Source organism: Meriones unguiculatus, chromosome 12 (assembly GCF_030254825.1).
Source record: "Meriones unguiculatus strain TT.TT164.6M chromosome 12, Bangor_MerUng_6.1, whole genome shotgun sequence".
Lineage (NCBI taxonomy): Eukaryota > Metazoa > Chordata > Mammalia > Rodentia > Muridae > Meriones > Meriones unguiculatus.
In genome coordinates, this window is record NC_083360.1 from 83,506,694 (window position 1) to 83,522,942 (window position 16,249).

The following is a 16,249-nucleotide window of genomic DNA, read 5'->3' on the forward strand; positions in this document are numbered from 1 at the left end:
TTGGAACTGAGAGACAGTGGACTTCATTTCTCTGTCATTTTCTGACTCCATCCTTCAGAGCGCCCACCCCCCCCAGCCCCCATCTGTACAGTACGCTTGCTGTGTGGATAGAGTGGTGGACCAAATGAAGCTACAGTTCAAAGAACCGTGAGAAATGGTCGTTGTTTATTGTCAGGAGTTTGAAGTATCAGCTATCTCTTTTTCTCTCTTGATCTTCCCTCACTACCAGGATCGGCACTCAATAGCTCTCTGAGATGGCCACACTGAGGGTTATCAGAATGTTGGGAGGTCCTGGCTAAAGAAAGTCCTCAAATTATGATAAAACCCTTTCTTCCTAAAGTGTCCTAAACAGAAGTGACTCTGAAATTAACTAGTAAGTCCATATAAAAGACGCTAATTTGCAAGAGAAACCTCACGTGTTCTTTCTCACCATGAACAGAAAAATCACACTGAAGGATGCTGGAGCCAGGATTCCTTTGACTAAGTCAGTGGCCCGAACTCAGAAACTAATCCAAGGGGCAGGCATTGTGCCCAGGGCCTTGGTTGTGCTCTTTGCTTATAGGTGTTTTTCCCAAGTAACCTTCCTCAGCTCTTCTCTGCGACCTGTTGCCTCTGCTTGGTTAGATGCTTGCTCAGAAGCTTGAGAATAAACGTCATCGCTATTATGAAGTATAAACCGTGATTCTGCCAGTAGAGAAGCTGATCTTTCCAAAGTCACCCAGGGAGTGAGGATGCTAGCCGTGGCCACTTGATACCCTCATTCAGTGGCCATTCCCCTCGCATGTAAGCACATCTGGAACATGTTAGCCCGTAAGATTCCACGGGGTAAAAGTGTAAACAGGTTGGAAGAGGAGAATGGATCAAGAAGGGGAAGGGTAGAGAGTGTGTGCCTGGGTTCACTTTGTCTACACCTTCATTTGGGCCCGGGTCTCTGCAGCATAGTCTGATTTGCCATGCTGCTCAGATTCAATCTCTGTGGCATGCTATCCAGAAGGACCTTGGCAAGGATTAGGGGAAATTTCTAGCAGTGCCTCTCCAAGATTGTCTTCTCCCCCGCTCTCGGACATTGTCTGTTCCTTCAGTGACCGTTTTCTGACCACCTATGAGGAGTTAAATGTTAGTTCTGCTTTCTCAGGGAAAGCAGAGCATCCCTGTCCTAGAGAATCATCCTCGATGTGACTGAAAAACAAGTGTGGCGCACACACAAGTACAACACATTTATCAACCAAGGCTCTTGTGTCAGCGCTTTTCCCACTCCAGCACCTGCCTCGTCCCTGGGCCCAGCTGCTATGTTTATCCATCTTTCCCCACACTTTGGGGCCTTTGAGGACCTGGATTAGACTCAGGCCTTGATGCCTTACCCCACTGTAAAGGAATAATGGAACCTCTGCAAAGGAGTGCCCGGATGTGCCAATCTATTGCTTCCCTTGCGGTTGTGAGCGTGTCTGCTCACTGAAAGGGCAAGTGTGGTTCATCCTCCTTCATGGGAGGAAGTGTGAAAGGGACTTTTGTGGTGAGTGATGAGCTGACCATTGCTGCCCCTGGCCTGGGTTGCAACCAGGAAGTGGCCACAGCTGTGCTGTGGAGTTAAGGGGGGCGGGCGCAGGCTGCATGGTTGTGCATCACCCAACGCAATTTGGTCCAGTGACAAAGAGACGCTGTCCACAGTTACCTTACAGAGCGACAGCCGGCTCACGCTTGCTGGAAAGCTGGGCAGTTTCAGCAGTGGGGAGATAGTGCATAGCAGGAAGAGCCTTCCAACCAGCCGCCACCTTTGGCTTTCAAGCCTAAGGAGAAAACAGCCTGACTGAGGAATTCAGACACCCAGAGGCTATTTCTTGGCTTTTAGTTCGGTGTTATCTTGTTTCTGTTTGTTGTTATGACAGAGTCTCACTATGGCTCAGACTGGCCTTGAACCCTTGGTCTTCCTGCCTAAGCCTCCCAGCGCTGGGGTTGTAAGTGTGTACCACTGTGGCCCAGTTAGACAGGTACCGTGTTGTGGTTTTTCTCATACTATATATGGAAAAAGAGTAAAATAGGGCTAGAGCTGTCACTCGATGTGGGGCCTTAGGTTCCGTCCTCAGTGTAGAAAGTTAATAAATGTTAAATAAACACAAGTCTCTTTTTCCATGACTCAGCACATTCCCCACCAGTGTTATCTCGTATAAACCAGCGACTCTGCAAAGGTGAGCAGCCTCCTTTTATGGGTTAAGGAGGCTGAAGCATGTGGAGCTTGAGAGGTTTGGTGCTGAGGTGTGAGGGGGTAGGTGGCAGAGCCCAGGTTTGCCCAGGACCTGACTGGCTCCGCTATTCACTGTAGACTGTGGACATGCCAACACCAAGGCGGGACCCTCGCCAGAGTCAGACTGGTACTGCTGATCCTTCCCCACACCCCCAAACCCTAAGATTTGCTTCTGTGGGTCCCTTGACGTGAAACCTTAATCATGCCCTTGAGTTTGTATTTCCTTTTGTTTTCTGTAGCTGAGTCCTTTTTTGATGTAAATATATACACATATACATTAGTCTCACACATGTATGTATGTACATACATATACATTCATTACTTGGTGGGTTTTATTGTTGTTACAAAGATACTATGGCAATGTAAGAATTTTTTTATTTTATTTTATTTTATTTTTTTAGAAAATGACAGCCATGTTGGTATTTTGATTGTTTCTCTTCTGTTTATGTGAATAAGCATACTTAAGTAGGAAATTAGGATTTTGTAGCCTGTAACTTGTTAAATACTGAACATATCCTCTTGCTTCACTAAATGTGGTCCCAGCGTCAGCTCTGAGGACGGCTCGGCCCTCCTTAACTTCCTCATTGGTTTCATTTCAGATTATCACAGGGGAATTCTACCGGATCTATTACCTGAAGGAGAAGTCCCGATCCACCATTCAGAACCCTTACGTGGCCGCTCTCTACAAGCAAGTGGGCTGCTTCCTTTTTGGCTGTGCCATTAGCCAGTCCTTCACAGACATCGCCAAAGTGTCCATCGGGCGCCTGAGGCCTCATTTCCTGAGCGTCTGTGACCCTGATTTCAGTCAGATCAATTGCTCCGAGGGTTACATCCACAACTACAGGTGCAGAGGAGAGGACAGCAAAGTCCAGGAGGCCAGGTAGGACGCCACCTCCACACAGACACAGCGGGTACCCTTCTTGACACAGTGCGGTCTGGAGAATGCCTGCTGAGCACCGCAGGGGCTGGGCTCTGCTTTAGACGAGGGAGAAGGCGTAGGACGCACTCTCGAAGAACTCCGTGGCCAAACGATTGAGACAAACGTGTAAATAAATCATTATGCTGTAGCAGTGGTAAACCCATTCATTCATTCATCATTCATTCATTCATTCATTCATTCTCTCATTTATTTATGCGTGCCTGCTGTGTTCCAGGCATGTACCCAAAGCACTAGCAAGGATGCAAAAGTAAGATTCAGTGTCTGCTGTCAAGGTCAGAGCCTAGGAAGGGAAGACAGATGAGCGAACACTGGGGGTGTGAATACAGTCCTTTCATGGTCCTCTCTTGTTCTTGCAGGAAGTCCTTCTTCTCGGGCCACGCCTCCTTCTCCATGTTCACTATGCTGTATCTGGTGGTAAGTTTCTGTCCCCTAACATGAGCAGAGCGCGACCCTTGCTTACCCCTTAGCGCGGCTGAGGACATAGTTCATGTGGAGCGTTAGCCTCATCGGAGCTCAACGCTGCCTTAGCAGAAGTTCTGTTACTTTCTAGACAAAAATACTGTTTGCCCTGCTGTGAGGTAGGAACTGTGTGTCCATTTTGAAATTATGGACACACAGTGACGGAAGGTACTCACGGAGTTTGTGGCCCAAGCACTGCTTTCTGGAAAGCAGACTCCTTTGGTCTTTAGAATAAATAGCCTTATGTTACAGATAGTACTCTGGCGGGAAAAAGTTATTGGAGCCATCAAGTCCAAGTGAACTGTCAAGTTCACAAAAGTACCAGCAAGTGTCATTGAAATCCACGGGTTCTTCTGGTCCGATTCCTTGCACTGTTCGCTCCCTGGCTTTGCTTCCATACCACACTGATGGCAGAACTTGGGGAAGCTTTATTATCTCCCTTCAAGAAAGTTATCATCGATATGGGAGGAGGCGTGCACATGCTACGTCATGCCTATGGAGGTCAGAATCAGTTCTCCCTTCCACCCTTACCTGGGACTGAACTCAGGTCATCAAGCAGCAAGCAAGCGCCTTTACCCTCTGAGCCATGTCACTGGCCTTCATTATCTCGCTTGCCGAGAGCGATTTGGCTCTTCCAAAGCACGTCAGTGTGCAGGAGGACACGGGAGAAGTACAAAATACATATTCCTATTTCCTGGATCCAGAGGCAGTAAGGCCTGTGTCTGAGGTCACTTGCCTTGGGGGCAGAGATGTGATTCGGATTCACACGTTACCCTTCTCCGGCTGGCTTCCTTGGACACGTTCAGACCGTACAGGGAGATGGCCTCCTCCGCTCCGGCTGCCCAGTGGACAACAGGCTGCTCTGCTTCCCTTTGTCGGGTAAACACAGCCTCTCGTCTCTCCTTGAATGAGCTCCCCAGCGAAAGCACTTCCTGTGTTCAGCTGCTCCGGTGGAGTTCAGAGGGAGAAGGTGCAAAGAGGTCAGGCACAGCTCAGAAGAGTGTAAGCTGTTAGGAAAAAGGACATTTTGATTTCAACTTATTTAAAAAACATAATCAGGAACTGGAAAAAACAACAGAGTTTGTTTTCTTTTGCTTTTTCCCTTCTCCCGTCCAAGTTCAGGGGCCTCTAGCTTCCCATTACCCAGGGTACAGTGCTAAAAGGTAGGCCCCAAACTATAAAAATATTCGACCTGGGCCCTATTTATTCGTGAACAGCATTCCCCTCCATTCTTCACTTGATTGTTTTTGTTTTGCTCTCAGAAAGGATAATTTAGCAGATATTTAGGTTTCTGTTCCATGTGTGTATTTTACGAGGGCTGGAAGCAATTTCACAAATGTAATTTCAGTATTTTGAAAAAGTGCTTGGGAGAGTTGTATGTGTTCATTTGCCCCCTATGTTCCTTCATTTTATTCCAAGAGAAAAATACTGAATTCTTTTGAAGCCAATGCTGGGCGGGATGTCCTTTGCAGCTGCTCAGAAGGTGTGTGCTGACATGTTTGGGGTGCAGGTTTGTGGGCCAAGCACTGTGTCTAGAGCCCACAACAAAACATTTGCTTCTTTTGTAGCTTATGGGCTTGGCTTTGATTATCTTGTTTGTGGAGACAGACTTAAATCTGAGAAGTTAATGACATTGCACAGCCAGTAAAACACAGAAAAGGCACTTGAAGGGTGGTCTTCCCCCAAGGGGCACTGTGGCCTCTTCTCATTGTGTTGGCCGTAAAAACTGAAAACAAACCTTTTCAGAAAAAAAAGTTTAAGGCATGTGCACTCTTGACCTGATTTCACTCCCACCTGAAGGAGAAGAAACCACATCTGCTTTAATAGCTGAGGTGGTTCCACACACTGCCCAGGCCTGGCTCACTCCACTCCATTGCCCCTCCCTAGCTGTGGTCACAGAAGGGAGTCTGTACAAAGGATGGCTGAGCGAGGAGTACATTGTCACTGAAAATTTATTTGCATCTCTCTGAGGGAGGGGGAAATTGTAGTGCCTTCATATTTCTAAAGGAAGGAAGGAGGGAGACTGAAAAGGAGAGAAAGGGAGGAGAGGGAGAAAGAGATTGATGCTAAGCCCTTATCTATATTCTCTCTCTCTCTCTCTTTCTCTCTCACAAACACACACACCCATGCTCACGCACCCCACTGCTGATTACATACACACTATAGGATCTTAGGAACGTGTAAAAAAACGTACACATTCAGTGTTCAATCCTTGAAGACCCCGAACATGCAGACCTGTACACGCAGCCCTTTTTCCCCCTCCAAGGTTCTCTGCCTTAAAAGCAGCCCGAGAAGCAAAAGGCTGAAAAACGAGAGCAGTGCTCTTTTCCAGAACTTGGTCTTGTGTGATATGTCACACAATCCCTGCCTTCCAGTGTTCCACATGCAAAGCTTTCTTTTCTCGAGAGAGGGTGGAAAACTCACAATCAGTCAGACAAGCCCTTCGGCCCTCCCCGGGTGCTTTTATGTTGGACTTCAGGAAGTGCTGGAGTTGGGTATGGATCCTGGCCTATCCCCATAGACTCAGCACTGATAGACTGTGATCCTCAGCTTCCCTGAAGCCCTGAGGAGAATCATATGTGGACCAGCTGAGCATGGCGCTTGTCTGCTTCTGCCCCTAGAATCAGACAGATGCAGACTCAGCTCAGGCTTGCCCCTTACTACTTGTGAACTGTGAGTGAGATGCTCACAGACGCCATGTACTAGTCTGTAAAACAGAGACTGTCACATCTTATAGAGTGGTTGGCACTTTTCTGATCTGGCCCTTTCTGTCCAAAAAAAGAAAAGAAAAGAAAAGGTGGGAGTTGGTGCTATTTACCACTCAGTCTACAAGTTTCTATTTTAAAGACTTTTAAAGTCTTCTATGTGATGAGAAAAAGGGGTGGGGGGGGAAGTCACGAGTGCCAAACTTCTGCCCCTGTAACTGTGGTGTTCAAAGAGAGGGGCTGACTAGGAACACCAGGCATCCCCATCCCAGGCCTGTCAGCTTCAGCCATCAGCAGCGGCTTCCATAGCTTTGAAGGGCGCTCCAGCTTGGGTTTGGATTTGCAAAATGGGTGGCTTGGAAAAGCCATGGCCCAAACCCCAAATTATCTCTGGGCATAAAAGCTTCAGGGCGAGGTTAAGGAGGTTAAGGTCTGTTAGAGATTGGTGGAGATTCTAATGAAACAAACAAAACAAAACAACAGCACAGAGAAGCATGTGCCACGCTTCCTACCTCTAGGCCTGGACCTATATCCCAAGGACCACATCTAGATTGGCCCCTTACCTCCAACACCAGAGCAGACACCAACTTACATAGTGCATCTGGTGCCACTGTGGTATCAGATCCTTTGATACCCTCTACGGCTCCTGAGAGGCATCGGACCTGGGCTGCGCCCCTTCAGCATTTGGCAAATATTTAGCGAGAGACTGTTTTGCACCTTAGTGCCGTGATAGGAGTGGGGAGATGGAGTTTGGTAAGGCTTGGCTACACAGTTTAGACGGAGGCTCGGGAAGAGCGTGAGGACAGCATGGCACCTTTTGCAGGAGGGGTAGGTTATTCAGCAGATGATGACAAAGCCAGGGAAGGCTTCCTGTGGGGTTGGTCCTGTGAAAACGGGAGGAGCTGGAGGAGCCCACAGTGCAGAGAGGCACACGCTGCGCCGTATGCCTCCCGAGTGTCAGGTGGTCCACTCAGTCCTGCATCCAGGAAACAGGACCACTCCCGATAGTTGACCACTGACCTCCAGCATCAGGACCACCCCCCAGTGCTCCCTTCTGCGGTGCACATTAGGCCGTAGAAGGTTCAGATCTGGGCTCCTCCCTGGAAGATAGCACCTTGCCCCTTCTCCTTTTCAGGCCTCGTTCCCAGAGAAGCCCTGTTTAAAATAGATAACGTCATCCACCGTTACATCCAGCCCTTCCTACTCACCTTCACATCCTTAGCAAGTGTGCTGTGAGTTTTTGAATTTTTGTTGACTGAATGAGTGTTGGATGACTCTCGGTCATTTGACAGGCAGCGTTCAATGATGTGTTCCATTGCAGTGCATCCTACTTCTGGGCTTGTAGATTAATAAGAGCCCATGTGGTCTAGGGACAAGGCTTCTTTGCTAAACCCTCTCCCTAGCCATTGGCTTGTTCTGTGTTGCCTCATGAGAATTGTTTATATGTCACAGGATTTGCTGGGTACCAAGGAAACAGGGAAGTGGCTGACCTCTGATGGCCACATTCTCCAGGCTGTGGCTGTTAGTCATTGAGGTTTTGTTCAGTGTTTGAAATCCCAGAGCATAGGGTCTGGGGTGCCCACGAGGAATTCCCACAGATCCTGGGAGAACATGTTCCAACCTCTCATCAGAACATGATTGGTGTTTCTAAGGGATGAGGGGCACAAACCACTGTGCCAGATGTTTTTCCTTTCCGCTTCGCTTCATTCCTTCTGCCCATCCATCCACCCATTTGTGAGCACTTGTGAGACAGAATCTATGCGAGCACCTGGAAACATCAAAAATGCTTGTAGTTTTGTGGAGAAAACCATAAAAGCATAAAGAGTCAGAGATGTTCCCTGGTCGGGAGCCGATGGAGCACAGAGGAAAGGGCTCTTGGCTCTACTGATTAAGTCCCCTCAGAGACTCCCAAGCCAGCGCCTTTCACTCTTGGTTTTTCGAGACAGGGTTTCACTGTGTAGCCCTTGCTGTACTAGACTTGCTTTATGGACCAGGCTGGCCTTGAGCTCACAAAGATCTGGGTGCCTCTGCCTCCTGAGCCCTGGCATTTTTTCTTTTTCCTTCCACTCGCTTTTATAGGCTGTGTGTCTGCCATTAAGATGTGGGTGTTTATAAGCACGTGAAACAGGTACAATAGAGGAGCCCGAAGCTCTGAATATCCTGGAGCTTTTCCTAGATGACAACGGCATCACTCCCTGGGATGGCTTCTTTTCTCCGGAGACTGAAGAGATAAGTTCAGAAAAGCAATACTTGGTGTAAAGCAGTAATTTCCTTCAGAGACCACTGGCTCTTGAGTTACATCATAGTCTCAGAAAGGCAATTTTTCCGGTTAATTCAGAGCTCCCTGTTGCTTTGAGCATCACAGCCTCTTCTGCCTCGATCTCTTCATCTGTGCCATGGGCAACCTGACATGCACCTGTCGTGATGTTTGTGGCAGTCAAAGGTGGTTAAGCATCTAGCTCATTGTCTAACTCAGTCCTTGGCAGAATGGTCTTCCCTTGATAGTGATGGAAAGGAGATTTGATTTTTCTGGAAAGGAAGAAAGTGTCAAGTAAAAAAAAAAATTCTTTTGTCTTCAAAGCAGTTAAATCACTCTACGAAGGGAAACTGGCTTACATCATGTGGCCTTCTGCCAGGCGCATGAGCCAGGGCCAGGGGGGGAGCTGAGGAGGAGACTGGAGATAAAGTTTCTCACTCTCTGGGTGTGGCTGACCTATCCTGCCTCCCGGAAAGAGCCCAGGACCCAGCGGAGGACAAAAGCTACCTCTTCACTCCTGGCCAACCTGTCGATGGAAAAGAAGGGGGAGGACTGTACAAACCTGTTTCTCCACTATGCAAATTACAGCGTGCACCACCAATGACTTAGCAAGAATTAGAGAACCTAAGAGCATGGCGCACGCAGGGCAGGTGGACGGCAGCAGGCTGGAACTCAGTATGGGGGGGGGTCTTGTTGGGATTCCATTTCTGTGGGATCCCAGTTTTGAAGCTAGGACCAGGGACAGAATTCCATTTATGGAGTATGATGTGGATGCCAAGGCTCCATACGCATTCCGTCGGGGAGGGTAGGCACACAGGCCCCTCTCAATGTAACCCTCCTCACATCCCCAACCAGCAGTTCTGTTTCAGCAATGAAAGCCCAATCTTAGCACCAGCAAGGAAAATTGTTAAGGCGCAGGGCTACTGTTATTTTTGATAGTTTTTTGCTGCCGAAGAAATGAGCCAATTCAAGCTGAATTAAAGTATGGTAAAGGCAGGTTTATTGGGGTAGCTCTTGGGTGGGTTCGCCAGTTCCAAAGGAATGGAGAAGTCACCTTGCAGAGGGAGATAGAAAAGTGGGGGGTGTGTGTGCAGAGAGAGAACCACCATTTTTTAACAACAGAACTCACTGGTAGGTGTCTTCCCAGTTTTTGAACACAATACACCCTTGCAGCATTTTTTAAAAAAATTGAGCACATCTCAGGCTATACATGAGAAATGAGACTCAAAAAAAGCAGAGTAAAGCCTAGCAGGGTGGTGCACACCTGTTAATCCCAGCATTCAGGGAGGCAGGGGCAGGTGGATCGCTGTGAGTTTGAGGCCAGCCTGCTCTACAAAGTGAGTCCAGGACAGCCAAGGCTATACTGAGACACCCTGTCTCGGGGGCAGGGAGGTAGGCAGAGTGACTCAGCAGGGACCCAACGTGTGAAATTGGCTGTTCTCACTGCAGAACTCAGCTCTTGCACAGTGCCCCAATAATGCTTAGCCAGTGGTTTCTGAGTCCCAATTCTCCAGGCCGGAGTCCTTCACATAGCGAAACAAACAAAAGCAGGATTGGATGTCAGGAGCAGATTGGATGTGATCGAAGTAACTGTTTTTGTCCAGCTCTCATCATTCCTTTCCTAAGTAACTATTATTATTGTTGTTATTATTATTGTTATTATTATTATTATTACTTTGAGTGCCAAAGACCTTGCTCCTGCAGGCTCTCTCTGATACTTTTTTGGAGAGTCTGTTTTGGCTCAGGGTCAGAGACATGCATAGCAACCCTACGGTCAGTGGGGTTTAATGTCCTCTTTAATGTACTGGGAATGAGCAGAGCCCTCAGAGATACTGCCCCTAGGCTCCAGGCTATGCGTAGAGAATCTCTTGAGGCCTGACCCAGTCCTGAGTTGGCTCTTGTGAACTGGGCTAGGCACCAGGAGGATCTCATCCATTTAGCGGTGGCATCGAACAAAGTGTGTGGGATCCTACAAAGCCTACTTGCCGCTGCCTGACTAACTGCTGATCAAAGGCAGCCACTGGGTGGAAGGTCACTGCACAAGGTCTTTCTTTGGTAATTTATTGGTTTTGGAAAGATTGTCACAGTTATCGACTAACTCATATGTCAAGGCAAAGGGTGTCTCCATCGTGGACAGCGGGGCCATTCCTGACGATGAGGCTTATTGCTCTGTGGTATTCTGATTCATGATGGATGTGAAAGCAAGGCTGGCTGTTGGTTGCATCTGCTGCCTGTCATTCCCAGTCTGCGTGAGGAACTTTTTTCCCATGGCCCATACTTCAGTCTCATTCACAAGCATTCCCTTCCTGGAGCTATTCTGATGCCTGTCTCCTCCCCAAGTTCCGCTCCTGTATGAGTTTTTTTATTTTTCCTTCTTCTCTGGAGCCCCAGCCCGAAGCCTCTGAGTCAGTGGCAGGGGAGATGTAGCCTTGTCCGGTTGGGAAGCCCACCCTTCCTCTGCCCCACCCTGGTTTCCAATGCCTGTGACCTAAGCTGCAGGCAGCAAGCAAGGGAAGGGTGAGATTCTTTCTGCAAAAGTGCTTTCCAAGGTCTGCAGCTTTTTCAGTGAAGGAGGCTGAGAGATCTTAGACCTGCTTAAAGAAAAGTACTTAAAGAATAAAATCTGAGTTTATACAGTGTGCAATGTCCTCTATCTGTGCAGCCCACCAACCACAGCTTCTAAGACAGTGGTTAAGTTATCACTCCCCATCTGAGAGGAAACTGAGGCTCCCTGAGGGCTTTCTGATTAAAGCCTGCTTTCTTTCCGCTACCCACCCCTCTCCTGTCCACCTCCAAGAGTAGCTGGAGGAAGAGAAACCTCAGTGGACACCTAGAATGTCCCTTCTTCCTTGAACTTGTTTTTGGTTGCAGAGAGACCAACATAATATGGGAGTCTCACCACTCCCATTGTGAGACATTATGTAGTCCAGGCAGCTCTCAAACGCACCATGCTGGGCTAAAGGCAGGGTCCTTTGGGTCATGATGTTAAAATATTGCAGCATAAAGAAGGGAGAGAAGGGAGTAGCCTAAAGCCTGAGTAGCCACGATGACAGTTACACTGCCTATGGGAACTCAGCTCTGCCTAGTCTCCTTACGAAGCATCTAGATTCTTTTTTCTCAAACTTGGTGCCTTGATGAAAACCAGATTCTATAGTTTCCAGTGTTTTTCTCCCAGTAGATAGGTATTCTCTAAAATAAGCAATTTCAGGCTAAGTGCAGCTTTTACCCTGAAGGACTCAAAGCCTTTGATAATTTTATAATCAAGGGTTTAGTACAGAGCACTCACCAATGTTGTCAGACCCTTGTTGTTCCCTGGAATACAGTTTGAGAGAAGTTGGGCTGCCCAGAACAGAGCAGGTTCGCTGGCTTGACCCCCAAGGCCTTCTGCCACCTTAAACCCTGTCTTCAGCTATGCTGGATTATGGAAGGACTGCCCTCACAGCCCTCACCATTCCCCCATATTTCCCATCCAGAGAGTCTTCCATCTTGATGGTTCAAGTCCACATCCTTAGCCCTTGGCAATGACCCTAGCCGCCCTCTGCCTTATGCTATCTGTAAGACACATTGGAATACTTACTGCACCCATAACTGTGCGTGGAGTGGAGATACTTCCCGTTTCTTTGTCCTTAGCACCTGTCATTAGTACCTACCAGTCTATGATTCTGTTCTCTGGGATTTCCCTTGAGAATGAAATTTCTAGTTTTATCCTCCAGGTGTTCTAGAATGTGTATCACACTCTAATTGAATTTATACATTCGTTGTTCTTATGCCTGAAGATTCAAGCTGTCGATTCAAAGTATCCATCCGTTAGGTCCCTTACTCCTAATATTACACTCATTGTGTCCAAATGATGGTAGAGCCACCTGCTGTGTTTCTATGGGTGGCTTTGTATATCTTAAGTAGTTGAGGATTCTGTCCCAGGCACAGCTCCCGCACAGCCCGACTGTCTCTGGGATCTTCCATTCTCTATCCCTTCAGCCTGGCCTCCTGGCTCTTGGCATACTCCTTCCTGACTCCCAAAAGGAAAGTGCCCCATTGTCTCTGGAAGGGAGGTCTGGCCTTTGCCCCAAGTCTTCCTAGAGTCAGCCCCTCCCTCTGCTCTTCCCTTCTCCTGGCCTCTCCCCTACTTTGATTTGTAGTCGGAAGTTCCCCCTTGTTCCTCTTCCTTCTTCCCTCTCATTTCCCAAGTTCCCACAGGAACCTGGGAAGTAGGTTGTGCCCTGAGGTTAAAGCGGAAACTCTAGCAAGATAACTCCAGAGGGGACAATACCCAGTTGACGTCATTTCAACTTTCCTTGGGCCAGAGGTGGTGTTTGGAGTGGTTTTTTCCCCCCTTGTCTTTTTCTTTCATTTTTCTTCAGGTTATTCTACATAAGCAGGGCAGTCTCTGTCAACCTCCCCTTTAAAATTCTCTGTCATTGTCTGGCTGAATTACGTTTCCTCCTCTGATAATTCAAAGTTCAGGTTCCTACTGGTGACTTGGAAACTTCTCTTGGATGAGTGGCTTTCTTTCAAAGCAGAAACATCCCCTTGCTTGGTGTGTCAGAGCAACACACTCAATGCCTCATTGGTATTTCATTGCTGTAGCAGTGAGTTGCTGGTCCCTAGGGACCACGCAGCTGTAATCCCTGAGAAAACTCACAAATGCGTTAAGTAAACTATCGGTCCAGAAACAAAGCCTTTGTAGGCCTTGTTAATGTTCTCTAAGTAGTGTAGATACATAAGATAAGAGGAAAATTACATTGATTAAATACTTACTGTGTGTTTAGAGTAAAAAAGCATTCATAGGTACTATCTTACTCCAGTCTCTTTAGCTTATCCCTATAAAATAAACTCAAAATTTTTATACTATAAAAACTAAAGATCAGTGTTTACCTAGGAGGTATCACGTTAAGTGCTATACTCTATCCGCAGTATGCTGCATCAAGTCTAGATGGTTCCATTTAGCAAAAATGTAGAGCATGCTGGTCCAGTGTTCTAGTGTCTGTGAATGAGAAGTCATTTAGCATCTTTTTCTCTTTCCTTCAGCTATACCTACAGGCCCGATTCACCTGGCGAGGGGCCCGCCTGCTCCGGCCCCTCCTGCAGTTTACTTTGCTCATGATGGCCTTCTACACGGGACTGTCACGTGTATCTGACTACAAACACCACCCCAGCGATGTCCTGGCAGGATTTGCCCAAGGAGCTCTGGTGGCCTGCTGCATAGTAAGTAGCTCTTTGTCCTTAGCATGCATACAGAGGTCTGAACTGACGCTTATTAAATGTTTCCAGCTCAGTGACTAAAGCTGTGGAGTCTTCATTCCTATTCTCTCCTTAATGTCCCAAGAGCCTTGGGCTCCAGGACCCCAGCAGTAGATGAGAATCGTTTGACAGGGTCTGTGAATCCTCTTCTCCGTGAGCACAGGGTTTTGGCTTGTAGAATGCTACAATTAGAAGACAGCTTAGATCTTGTCCAGCTTCTTCTGTATATAAGGACAGTAGACAGTAGAAAGTTGCACAAGTACACATGACTGGCAGAATGGTAGTCTCCTGACACAGCCTGCTTGTGCATGCACTGCTTTGGTGGACACTGGTTAGTCAGGGGCTGTTCTCTGCTTCTTGGGAAGTCCCTCCACCCGTCTGTGATCTCCAGGGACCTTGGTGTATGTTGACTGGAGAACTGGAGGTTTGCTGAAGGAGAAGTGCTTCCCTGACTAAGGACCTTGCATGTCATCGAAGCTCCATAGAGACTGGAATTGGGGTGGGCCACAGGTTAGACGACCCCCTACCCCCAAACACATGGATTGCTTTTTGTACGTGTTTCTTTCTGATTCTCAGTGAAGGGGGATTCGGGCTTTCCACAGGTATGAGCCTCCGTCTTCCTGCCTCTTGTATTCCAGTTGTTGAGTGAGCACAAGCTTCGGTATTAAGCCTTCTTGAGCCCTTCTTCAAGGTGCTCACCCCCATCCCATAGTCCTGAGGGCAATGTAGGACTACAGTAAACACAGGGACGGGGGCTCAGCAGGTCTGCAGAGGTTGGACACAGTTGGTCAGCAACACAGAGACCCGTTTGAAGGTGCTCAAGATGGACACTATGACAAAAGAAGGACCTGACCTACCTACCAGCTTAGGTGTTTGATTCCTAGCTAGACTACTGTCCTTATGGACAAACACACTCACTCTCTCTTCTTCAGGATACACATACTCACTGTGTGTGTGTGTGTGTGTGTGTGTGTGTGAGCTCCCCTTTCTCTCCAGAAGAGAAAGCAAATTAGGAGAGCCAATTGTTACCCAGAGCAGCTGTCACCCTCTCGCTTGTCTCCTGGTGCCTGGCCCTTTAATATGTGATGACAGTGGGGGATGGGTGTTCCCACTCAAGGTAACTCTTTGCTGCCTGCACCCTTCTGAGCTTTGCTCTCAGCAGGAGGGCAGCCCATGGGGCCTGCCCTAATTGGAGTCTCCCTTACCCCCAAATTACAAAAATTAAAAGGCGTGGGGGATCATTCCTAGCCTTCCCCTCTTTTTATACCACAACTCCAGGGTGCTGGCTGCGAGCAATTAGACAGAATTTGGGAGAAGGAAGGCTTGGTCTCCAGTAGGAAATCTGGGAGTTTGCTGTTACCCTGTTTGGCTTTGTTGTCTGTACCTCCGGCTGAGAATTTGAACCCGGAGACTGTGAAGCGCCTACTGTTTGTTGGCACCTCTTTGGATACTTTGCCCTGTGACTCCTTTTAGGCACATGGGGCCACTGCACAGATGAGGCAACTTGGAGAGATGTCTTAGGTCACCCAAGGCCAAAGAAGCTGCTCTGAGAATGACTCACAGCCATGCCCCCTGTGCTTGGCCACGGGGGAAGGGCACCAGACACCAAGCCAAGCCAGATCTACCCCAGGCAGAAATTGGGTGGACAGCTGTTTAGAGCGTGTCACTTAAGGGTGTTGTAGGGGCCTTCCCAAGCCTTGGGCTGATCCGGAGTCTGGAAGTTGAGTCTGGAAGTTTCTCTTCACCAAGTAAATAGCCAGTTTGGGAAGACGTAACAAATCCCTTACCTGTCAGCACGGGGTGGCAGAGACCTGTTATCGTTAGTCATTTTTCCTTAGATACCTAACTCCACCTGGTACGTAGCCAGGAGCTCCTGGTCCCCACTAGCTTGGAAGCACAGCACTCACTGAGTGATTTGTTTTGCTTAAACTGTCTGACAGGCCAGAGCAGAGAATTCTCTGGAAGCTGTGGCTGGCTGCTCAGTGTGAGAGTTTGGGACTACTCAGCAGGGAGAAAGGAAGCCAGCGTGTCCTTTCTCACTGAGAGATGCTGGGTTGTGTGGTCCTGGTGTTGATTACAAGAAAGGACAGACACGAAACTCCAGCTGCTGCACTGAGTCAGAGATGCTGGCGCTCAAAGGGGTGTCTCGAAGGGACACGGGGTATCCAGGCCCGGGGCCCACCAGGGCAGTGAAGGGCATTTATTCTAGGCTATAGTCTCTGCCCTTTTCTTCCCTTATACCATATGATAGAGGCGTCCCTTAAGATCAGAGAATCCTGGGGAAAACAAGTGCTCTTCTCTTCTTATGAATGTGGCATATTTGTGATTTTTACTTGTTTGCTTGTTGTTTTTGTATTTTATTATTATTATTTTGAGACAGGATCCTACCGTGTAACCCTGGCTGG

The 16,249-nt window shown here is 48.1% G+C and overlaps 1 protein-coding gene across 2 annotated transcripts in view; it reads left to right on the plus strand.

The window, feature by feature from the left end:
• The window catches only part of Plpp3 (phospholipid phosphatase 3), a 76,697-nt gene that overhangs the window by 48,333 nt on the left and 12,115 nt on the right, over window positions 1–16,249 (plus strand). For both annotated transcript variants that reach the window (XM_021650108.2, XM_060366066.1), the window contains exons 3-5: window positions 2,842–3,122; window positions 3,539–3,596; window positions 13,632–13,808. In XM_021650108.2, coding sequence (XP_021505783.1) covers window positions 2,842–3,122; window positions 3,539–3,596; window positions 13,632–13,808 — 516 coding nt within the window. The remainder of the gene's footprint in view (window positions 1–2,841; window positions 3,123–3,538; window positions 3,597–13,631; window positions 13,809–16,249) is intronic.